Source organism: Priapulus caudatus, unplaced genomic scaffold (genome assembly GCF_000485595.1).
Source record: "Priapulus caudatus unplaced genomic scaffold, Priapulus_caudatus-5.0.1 Scaffold41, whole genome shotgun sequence".
In the NCBI taxonomy this organism is placed as follows: Eukaryota; Metazoa; Priapulida; class Priapulimorpha; order Priapulimorphida; family Priapulidae; genus Priapulus; species Priapulus caudatus.
The window spans coordinates 51871-63270 of record NW_014577102.1 but is presented as its reverse complement, the minus strand read 5'-3'; the positions used below and the strand labels follow the sequence as shown (position 1 = coordinate 63270).

Here is an 11400-nt window from a genome sequence, read left to right as displayed (position 1 = left end):
AGAGAGAGGAGGGGGAGGAGAGGATGGGGGAAAGGGGGAGCGATAAACAGAGGAAATTTAAGGGAAAGAGAACAGCGCAGAGACTTAGCGGAGGAGAGGATCGCGCAGAGGGAGAGAGTGGGGGAGAGGGGGAGAGAGAGGGGGAGAGAGGGAGAGAGAAAGAGGGAGGAGAGAGAGGGGGAGAGAGAGATGAGGAGAGAGGTAAAGAGAAAGAGAGGGGAGGAAGAGAAGGAGAGAGGGGCTGAGATAGAGGAAGAGAGAGAAGGACAGACAGAGAGAGGTAGCGAGCGCGATGCTACGTCACGACGTCCGCGAGAATGAGACGGAAGTGACACGTCGTCACGGGGGTGTCACGTGACCGGCCCAGCAGCGCGACATCATTAAGCTTGTACTGTCGGTGCGTAGACTGAGACATTATCGGGAAAGTTTCCCGTAACGAGGATACTGATTGCAAGGCAAGTGTCTGGCTGGTCGACGCGTGCCAGGGGCAGACAAGAAGAAGACGAGTAGGAAGAGAGAGAGAGAGAGAGAGAGAGGAGAGAGGATGAAAGAAGAGCGAGCGGGGAGACAGAGGAATACGAGAAGGGAGAGAATGACAGGATAGAGAGAAAGAAAGAAGAAGGAGTAGGGTGAGAGAGGAATATGAGAAGGAAGCGAATGAGAGGGGAGAGAGAGAAAGAAGAAGGAGCGAAGGGGAGGTGCGCAGACAAAGGAAGATGTAAACAAAGAGAAAGAGAGGAGAGGGAGAGGAAGACGAAGGAGCGGATAGGAGGTGAAAGAGAAATATGAGAAGGAAGAGAAAGAGAGGCGAGAAGAAGTAACAATAACAAGCGGAGGGGAGGTGGGCAAACCAAATAGATATAAGAAGAAAGAAAAAGGGAGAAGGAGAGGAAGAAAGAAGTACGCGCAGCGATGAGATGGGGGTTCCTTTCTGACGTGCAATATATAACGCACAGGATTCGCGCAGCTTAACTAACGTGATGTCTCATTTGCCGCCTTCCCGATAACCGTTGACATCACTCAACGCAAAATTCTCATTACTCCATAATTCCCCCTTCCTCGCTTTTGTTCGCATTTGAATGCTGGCAATAAATTAACGCGTGGGGCACAGAGCGCTCATGGCTCGTGGCAGTCAACGGTGACAGCTAACGCTTGCTCTGGCAGCATGGGTGAAGTCGTGGTCGTGTGTCTGTGTGTGACGTCACCATGCGTGAAAACGTGACGTCATCGACACGCGTATTTGGCGTCTGTCGCGCTGATATATGCGCGGATAATTTTGAAATGTACGACTGACTAGTTAAGAAATTCAAAGACGCGAGTAATTTCTTAATCATTGCCCGCAGCAGACGCACCGACGATAGATGGATGGACGTAGACATCAGCCCTCGTCCGCCTGCATCCCATATAGATGCTACAGATGAAGAGATGATATGGCCGAGGATAGCTTTCCGCCCGATTTCGGCACACACAAAAACCGATCACCCTTGCTCGCTGTATCGGAGACGGCTATCGATCCCCAATAAAAATCGCGAGAAAAAAAACCGACAGATTTCGTTTCGCGGTATTCGTCGCAGATAGCTGCGACCGTCGACGAAATTCAATATGGCGGCCGCAGCGGCCGATCGTGCGTCCAGCGTGTTTTGTCTGCGAATGATTACGGAGGCTTACTACGGCTTCCGACTTTCATAAACATTATTTGAGGCGGCGTGAAACGTTGCAGCTTTGAGTATCTTATTTACGTAGAAGAGGCTGATGCGTGGATTATGCGAGCGTTCGGCGACGCAGATGAATATAAAATTACTTCTATAAATCTCGGAATTATTGACACTTCTTTAATAGACAATGAATAACGCGATTTATAAAGCGACCATTGAGATGACACCATAGATGAACAAAGTATGATGTCCGCTCCAGCAACGAGCAAAGAATCACACGGAAATTCGTGTCTAATTTTATTCTAATCTAAAATAGACATAGAAGGATGAAACTTGGTGGAAACAGTTATGAGGCCATCATTGGGGTGCAATAGTTAAGCAGACACCATTGGGGCGGCGGTCAAGAAACATTTGCTTCAATTATTAGGAACAGTCACACAGGAAACGTTTATAATAAGCAACCATCCAATTGGCAACACTCTAGTGACAGTTGATCAAAAGCCATTGAAACCGACATTATTCATGTACATTTGTAGCGAGAGTCAAAACGAACATATGTGTGGCAACAGTTAACCAGTTAACACTGGCAGCAATAGTTAATCTAACTGGCTGACAGTTGTGGAGTCAGTGTGCTAGACAATCGATATCGCAAATGATAAATTGTCGCTACACTCAGTGACAGGGATCCCGGTTATCCGTTTTCGATTAAGCACAGTTTCCCTCTCTCTCTCCATCTCTCTCAATATATATAACACTGTATAACAAACAACAAGGGAGCATGCACGCATGCATTCAGCCACAAGTTACCTTCTGCACGTCTCACTACGTCGCCAGACGGTATAACTACTCCGTGAAAGCATGTACGATGCCACGTAGTGAGAAGCGAGAAGGTAAGTAATGGTTAGCAGAATGCATGGCTGCTTCTGTAGCTATGGCTCTACCAGTGAAACCCCGTCGCTCCCTGTGAGGAAGCTACATGTGTAGCCCTTCGCTCCCGCTACAGGGGCATGCTACCTGTATAGGAAGTATAGACGCTACACTGGTAGAGCTACTACTGTCGCAGCTATGTCTACCAATGTAACCGCTTCGCTACCACTACAAGGGAAAACTACCTGTAGAGAAAGCAAAGGGGCAACACATGATACTATAGAACTATAGAACTATAGTCTATAGATACAATAATGTACCCCAACAAGCGTAGTTACCCGGCTTTGTTATATAGGGGGGGGGGGGTTATGGAGGGGTGTGTAGAGTTGGGTTACATTATTGTATCAATAAGGTAATCTATTATATTGTGGACCACCCATTGCGAGACAAACGGGATATAGTAAGCAAGATTATTGTATCAAGTAGAACTACCCGTTCAACAAATGCTTGCCGTTCAACAATGCTGTTCAACATAACCGTTTCAACATACCCGTTCATCAATAGCCCGGTCACACATTGACGATTTAGTGTCAGTGTTACTAATTAGCGATTTAGCGAACAGTGTAGTGGTAGTGGTTACCTAGCGGTGTAAGATGATTGACGGAGGCCGACTTTCGCACGTCCTTTGTCGCTATCAGAGCTTCAATAGTGAACGCCCTGCTTCGCACCGACAGCTGCGGTTTGTCGCCACCGCCAGCAGCCGCCGTCGTCGTCGTCGTCGTCGGCGGGGACGTCGGCTGGTTAGCGACGGGCCCGCGACTTGCCGACGTACTTGGTGTGTCCGCTCTCTCCATGCTTCCGCGGGTCGTCGGTGCTACTCTGTACACTACGCCTATTGTATTCTAATTTTGCTTAGCTGGAGTTCCGCTATAGCTCGTGCCCTGGGAGGATGATAGTAGAGTGTATATATACTGCACAAGCTGACGACGGAAGCACCTGGTAACCACGCGCTGGCCGTCGTCACGGCCGTCGCCGACGACGACGACGGAATATCAAGTCGGGTCGTTGAGTCTACACCGGATATCGTCGTCCGCAATGCGTCTTAGCGGTCGTTTCCGGCGACAAATGCGGGCGAGTTCATCCGGGTAGTTGACGAGCGCCGACGTACGTACGTGTCCACGCTGCGAATACGCGCGGGGAGATAGAGAGCCTTATCTCGCTGCCGACGCGCGTGGTTGACTTCTCTTCTTCTCTATCTATCGGCTCGCTTCGCATGCACCGTTGACATGTATTGATGCGCTGGTCGCAGATGTAGATAAATGATTTTATGTAAATGTCCGGCGTGTTTATCTGTGACTCGTGTCGCCGGGTCCAACTGCTGACGTGACTGGCGGAGGATGAGGAGGCTGGCAACGAAGCGGCGTCCCTAAGGTAACAGCATCCCCCGTCTATCTGTCACCACTCCGTCTCCGTGTGTGTGCTCTCGCCTCTATCTCTCACGCCGCGTCTCCTGGGAGGAGGGCGAGGTTGTTTCTCTCAGCGGCTGCCTTGGGCGCTGATTCCTCTTTCCTCTCCCAGGGCTCGTATTTCTATCTTACCGAGCGCGGAGTCTCTGTCCTTCCGCGCGATGCTCCTGCTCGCTCTCCTCTGTCTGTCCAGAATTTTTTTTTCGCGTTGTCGATCTGTTAGGCCGTCACTGACCGACGCGGTATTTGCCGTAGATATAGTTCTCCGATTCGTTCCTTCGCCGCTGCACGTGTGTGTATGTGCAACGCGTCTCTTGCGCGCACCAACTCAACTAAAAGACGAACTTGGCGTTCGCAATTCTTTTATACGTCGGTACGCCACCGCCGCCGTTGCCGCTGCCGCCGCCGCCGCCGTCGCTGTGCGCGAGTCGCTGATGCTGGTATCTCATTGCACAGCGCTGCATCGCAGACACGCTGCCCCGCTACCGATGCTAGCTGCTGCTGCTGCTGGTGACGATTTACTCATTCTCGCGTTCTCACCACTGAGTGGTCGGCGGCGGTGCGCTGGAGGCGGGGTCTCGCTAAGTGCCTCCGTCAGTGCGCTGCCGCCGCCTCCCATCGCGCTTCCTTCCTCTCTCCTCGCGCGTCACATGCGGTGTACGTAAACGCGTGGTTTGGTGTGGGAGGGCGGGCGGTGTAGAGAGAGGTGAGGGAGAGGAGAGGGAAGTGAGAGAGGGAGAGGGGAGAGAGAGAGAGAAAGAGAGAGAGAGGGGAAGAGCGACAGCAAAGAAAGGAGAAGGAAAGCAATAGAGAGAGAGAAAGAGGGAGAGAGAGCTCACAAGAGAGAGAGAGAGAGAGAGAGAGAGAGAGAAAGAGAGAAAAAGAGAGAGAGGAAGGGGGGGCACACACGCGCAGATAAAGTCAGAGGCGCCTTTATAAACAATAAATTAGAATTCATAATAAGATAGATGATAAGATTCGATAATAAGATATAATAAGATTCGTGAGACGGCGTATAAACTGTTTCTATCAAGGCGAGAGAGACGGCGACGTCGGTCGCTTTAATGATGGCGATATAGTGCCGACAATAACTCACTATAGCTGGTGAGACGGCGGGAGAAAGAAAGCGAGAGAGAGAGAGAGCGCGCGACAAAAGAAAAAGTAAAAGAAACACGTGCAGGGGGAGAGAGAGAGGGAGAGAGGGAGAGGGGAAAAGAGGGCGGAGGGAGGAAGGGAAAGAAAGCGAGAGAGAGCGCGCAAAAGAAAGAAAAGTTACGAAACGCACGTGCAGAGGGAGAGAGAGGGGAGAGGCAGAGGAGAGAAGGAGAGAGGGAGAGAGGGAGGGAGAAAGGGAAGGAGGTAGGGAAGGAAGGAGGGTGGATGGAGGGACCTGGAAGATGGTGGATGGATGTTAATTAAACTTCCGTTGCGGATTTGCACAAACACACGCGCGCGCACGTACATGCACTCACAAACACGCACACGCGCGCACAAACACACGCGCGCACAAGCACACGCACTCACAAACGCACACGCACTCACACACGCACGCACTCCCTCACGCACGCACGCACGCACGCGGGCAGACGACATGAGTGTCGCAGAATCAGCGCAATGCTGTCAGTGATCGTCGTTTTATTGTCCTAATTAAGAAACAACGGCGGCTGCTTTATGACGCAAATTGTGGAATAATTTGTGTCGAGCCGAACGCTGAGCAGTTTCTAATTTGGACGATTAATTCGAAACACGTTCCATTCTTCTAGAGAGAGGGGGAAAGAGATTGGGAGAGAAGGAGAGACAACGAACTAGAGAGAGAGAAAGAGAAAGAGAGAGAGAGAGAGAGAGAGAGAGAGAGAGAGAGAGAGAGAGAGAAAGAGAGAGACCAGAGAGAGAGAGAGAGAGGGGAGAGAAGAGAGAGAGAGATAGAGAAAGAGAGAGAAAGAGAGTGAAAGCAAGAGAGAGAGAGAGAGAGAGAGAGAGAGAGAGAGAGAGAAAGCAAGAGAGAGAGAGAGAGAGAGAGAGAGAGAGAGAGAGAGTGTCATAGTTGCGTCATCTCGATAAATGATAAAAAAAACTACAACAACATATCAGCGACATCTCCCCTCTAGACGACAGAATCCAAGCGTCTGCTTGATGACAAACACAGGTCACGACCTAATAACATCATAGCTACGTCACCGCGCCTATGCCCCCAGACGGCAGCTAACAGCGCCATGCATCATACTTCATTACTTATGGTAATGCTCGCATCGCGATTACGATCTGCGTTACGGATGTGTATAATATCCACAAACTAGCGCGCACCAATCGGGCACCAGACGGCGAGTTGGCAATAATTCGAGATAGCCATCAAGCGGGACGGGAACAGTGGCCACCGTATAAGTCGGGCGTTTAATATCACACAATTAGATGCTGACAAATGTACACACAGCTGATAGAGAGCGGTCGCGATAATGGGAGAGCGACGACTCGGGTCGGTAGGGGTCTTGCGGCCATGCATTACGACACTGCGAGCTTAATTTATAGGCAATTATACACGCGAGCAATTACTGCGGAGTAACATACGGACGGCCAAGCCTGCGGTGCCCGGGTGGGAGAGCTGGCGGCTCGTCGCCGGTAACCGGGGGGCGGCGGTCGGTTTTAAAGGTCAACGTCTGGCGGATCGTGGGAGCGACGTACTGATTTATATATATATATATACATATATATATAACAGATATATTCTTTTTTTTTGATTAGGTTATACATATATTATTATATTTATAGAATATATATGTATTATATTATATATATATATATAGCCTATTATGTGTATTATAGAACGCGATTATATATACGTGGGCGACAGCTAATGAACACGTGGGCCGTAAACTAAAGCTAACTTTTTTTCCTGATATGGTTTTCCAGTAGTTTGATTCACCGGGTAGCCGTCGACGTGTTCGCGAGGGTTTTGTTATGGCTTTTAAAGAATATATAATATATAAAGTTTCACTATATAGGCCTATGTAAGGAGGGACCGTAAACCGGGATGGATCACTCGTTCACGCGTGCACCAGTTAAGTGTGTCTAGTTTTTATATGCGCAAAATCCTGCTTCAATCGTTTGTTTTGCATTTCGGGGATGAGGTGGGTATACTCGAGCTAATCCCATCATCTGTTTTCGGCGGGACAGTTATACGATCCGGAGAAGATTTACGGCAATTGACGAAATTTTAGGGGGATAATACTACCGTACTTTTTTTTCTCTATGCCTAGTATGAAACATTGCAACAGATTTTATTGTTGTTGTTTTCAAGATGCGCGCCATCATGTTACAGTTGAGCTTAGGGATTTTCTGTTAGTATTATGTGTTGTTACTACAAAGTCTTTTCTAACGTTAATTGTGCATTTTATTGACATGTCTATTTTATACTATATAGAGTTACCTTAATGCACGGACTCTCATCTGAAAGGAATTCAGATTTAAATATATATTACATGATTACTTGGTCAGATGACAGCGGCTATTGATCGCTTGGCATCGAGTGAAATAAGGAAGCTCGTGTTTCTCTACTATTGTGCGGGTCCTATCTACACTACATCAAAAATCAAATCGAACTTTCAAACGTTCTTCCTCTATCCTTTGTGATTTAACGTTGTTAGCTCGATAGCGACGAGTGAGTAAGAAGACAACGAACGAGTGACGGACACTGCACAGACCGCAACAACCCATCCTATAATCCATCTAACAGCTCCTGCCCTACTCTCATCATCGCTGACCTAACAACACCCCCTCCCCTCCCTCGCTCCGCCCACCCTCCCTCTCCGCTCCTCCGCACCCCTTCCCTTCCTTGCTGTGGGGCCCGCTGGCACCTCCTTCGCCCCGGGCCGCCCAGTCCCGAGCCCCTTCCTCCGCCAATCCAGCACCCCTCCTTCGCCATCCCAGCAGCCCCTTCACTTCCGTCCGGCCGCAGCCGTACTCCCTCCCTCCTGCCCCGCCGCGCACCCCCCCCTCGCCCCCCCGATCCCCGCAGACGGCCCGGGCACGCCTACCCCGCATCCCGCCACCGCCTCCGTCCCGCCATGCCCCGCAGGCACCCCTTCCCGCCCGCCATCCCAGCACTCCTTGTCCCTTTCCTCCGCCGCACATCCCTTCTCTTTCCGGTACCCCCTGGCAGCCCTCGACGGCCCGTCCCTCGAGCGGCCGCCGGGGGACACCGGCGCGGGGGCTGCACCGACACCCTCGCCGCCTGTACCCGTGCCCCGCACCACCTCCCTCTTCCACCTGCGCGCACCCGCCTGCGGCTCTTGACTCCCTCTCCTCCTCCCTCGCAACCCCTCTTCCCTCCCTCCCGCCGGCGCCCTCCCCCGCCATCTCGCACCCCTCCCCCTCCCCTTCCCCCGGCCATCCGCCGCACCGCCTCGCCCTCCGCTTGTCCTATGCACCCCTCCCCCTCCCTCCGCGCACCCCGCCTCCCCTCCCCCCCCGCAACTCTTCCCCCTCCCTCCGCCGCACGCCTCCCCGCCTTCCTCCCACAGCGTCTCACCTCTGTCACCTCACCTCTGTTTGCACTAGCTAATCTCTCTTAGCGCGCAGGGAGGAAGGTAACAGGAAGTGAGGTTGGTGGGGGCGACACAGCCGGGGGAGGAGGGTACAGGGAGGAGGGTACCAGGGAGGCAGCTACGAGGGAGGAAGGGTATCATGGAGGAGGGCATGGGGAGGTTGGTGGAAGCGACAAGAGGCAGAGGGGTCACACACATCGTGTCGTCTACCACGTCACCTCCAGCGGGATTCAACCAAGAGCTGACACGCTGTGCTGCCTACGAGTCCTGAGGACGGCGGGCAGTAACAGCAGCAGATGGCGCAAGCAATAAGAGTTGTCGAGGGCCGCGGGCAGTATAGCCAGCAGTGCGACTGACACGAGGCTGGCGACGCAGCGGGCAAATTCGCACCATGTATACGCATCGTAAACACGAGCGCACGTACGGTACGATGTACGTCCGCAACGGCGGGCTGCATAAGCCCCGAGGTGCGAGTACGAAGAGTTATCATTTCACGGAAAACACGCCTGAAACAGCCACCCGCTGGTGCGGCAGAGAGGCGAGAGAGGCGAGAGAGGGGGGAAGGGGTGAGGGGGAGAGAAGGGAGATAGGGAGATGGGAGGAGAGCGATGAGAGAGGGGAGTGGGAAAAGGAGATGAAGATAGAGGGAGAGAGAGGCGAGAGGGGGGGAGGCGAGAGAGAAAGGAGGGGAGAGGGGAGGAGGGGAGGAGGGTGAGATCCTGTTGTGCTGTACGGTGATGTTGTGTATCACACACACCACGGGGTGCGCCGCGCGTTGTCGCGCACGGGGGGACGAGTGCCTCAGCGCACTGCCGGTCACTCGCTGCGGCCACTCAAGTGTCCCCTACCCACACACACACACACCGCGCGGCGCGCGCGCACTACACAGCCCACCCCCCACAGCGACACCACAGGCCCCACACAACTCTCCGCACACACACCGGCAGCCACACCACGACCCACACACCCAACCCACACCACCACACACACACAACCCGCACCACGACACCACGACCACACACACATAAAACGCACGCACGCACAGCACATCGCGCCGCACACACACACAACACACAACAACCAGCCACGCCCGCCACACACATCCACAACCACGAACACATGCCCCACCCCACCACGAGCACACACGCGCACACACATATGTATATCGTTATATCTATAGCTACTCTACAAAACGAAGCTATGTTCCTAGTGCATTCGCCCATTGATTCCCATATTATTGGTTTACGACGGCCATGCGGACCCCACCGCGACAATTTGGGCCAGCATCCTGGTTCGTTTGATCACCCTACGAGGTGGGCCTAAGGCCTAACTTTAAACGGAGTACAACTCACACTCACTACTGAGAGACGGTCGATCACAAGGAAGGCACAGCGAGCGCAACACAGCACACACACACCCAGCACGCACGACGGGCAACACACACACAGACACACACACATAACACACATACCGCCACACACAACACGCCCACACAGCACACACACAACACACACACACACACACCAGGCACACACACACAACACACAGCGGATCGCACACACACAGGCGCAACACACACACACCAACACACACACACAACACGACGCCCACACAGCAGTGGCGTCACACACACACCACACACACACAACACAAGTCACACACACACACACACCAACATCACACACATACCACACCACAACACGGCCACACACCACACACACACAACGACCAACAGCACACAAATATATATATATATATATATATATATATATATATATATATATAATATATATATATATATATATATTATACGCGCATACGTTTTCCTTCTATTCGCTCCACAAAATTGCCGGTATATCGCGACAGTTGACGTCCTTGAGTCGCGTGTAATTTCTAATCATTGCCCGCAGCAAGACTGCACCAACGATAGATGGATGGACGTAGACATCAGCCTGCGTCCGCCTGCATCCCATATAGATGCTACAGCTGAAGAGATGATATGGCCGAGGATAGGCTTTTTTCCGCCCGATTTCGGCACAGCGCAAAAAACCGGATCACCCTTGCTCCGCTGTTATCGGAGACCGGCTATCGATCCCCAATAACAAATCGCGAGAAAAAAAACCGACAGATTTCGTTTCGCGGTACTTCGTCGCAGATAAGCCTGGCGAACCGTCGAGAAATTCAATACTGGCGGCCGCAGCGGGCCGATCGCGCGTCCAGCGTGTTTTGTCTGCGCATGATTACGGGGCTTACTCAAGGCTTCCGACTTTCAAAACATTATTATGAGGCGGCGTGAAACGTTGGGCAGCTTTGAGTAATCTTATTTCGTAGAAGAGGCTGATGCGTAAATTATGCGAGCGTTTCGCGACGCAGAGTGAATATAAAATTACTTCTATAAATCTCGGAGAAATTATTGACACTTCTTTAATAGACCAATGAATAACGCGATTTATAAAGCGAACCATGTGAGATGACACCATAGATGAAGCAAAGTAATGATGTCGTCGCTCCAGCAACGAGGCGAAGAATCACACGAAATTCGTGTCTAATTTTATTCTAATCTAAAATAGACATAGAAGGTATGAAACTTGGTGGACAGTTTATGAGGTCATCAATTGGGTGCAATAGTTAAGCAGACACATTGGGGCGGCGTGTCAAGAAACATTTTGCTTCAAATTATCAGGAAAACAGTCACACAGGAAACGTATTATAATAAGCAACCATCCAATTGGGCCAACCAACACGTTCTAGTGACAGGTTGATCAATAAGCCATTGAAACCGACATTATTCAATGTACGTACCAGTATTGGTTAGGCGGAGAGTCAAAACGAACATATGCTGTGGCAACAGTTAACGCGTTTAACACTGGC

The 11400-nt window shown here is 51.5% G+C and overlaps 1 protein-coding gene across 1 annotated transcript in view; it reads right to left on the bottom strand.

The window, feature by feature from the left end:
• Positions 1-3376, bottom strand: part of LOC106820169 (T-box transcription factor TBX20-like) — a 38748-nt gene extending 35372 nt beyond the window's left edge. The window contains 1 exon segment of the mRNA XM_014824715.1: positions 3163-3376. Within this exon segment, the coding sequence (XP_014680201.1) occupies positions 3163-3376 (214 nt within the window).
• Between the last annotated feature and the right edge of the window lie 8024 nt (positions 3377-11400).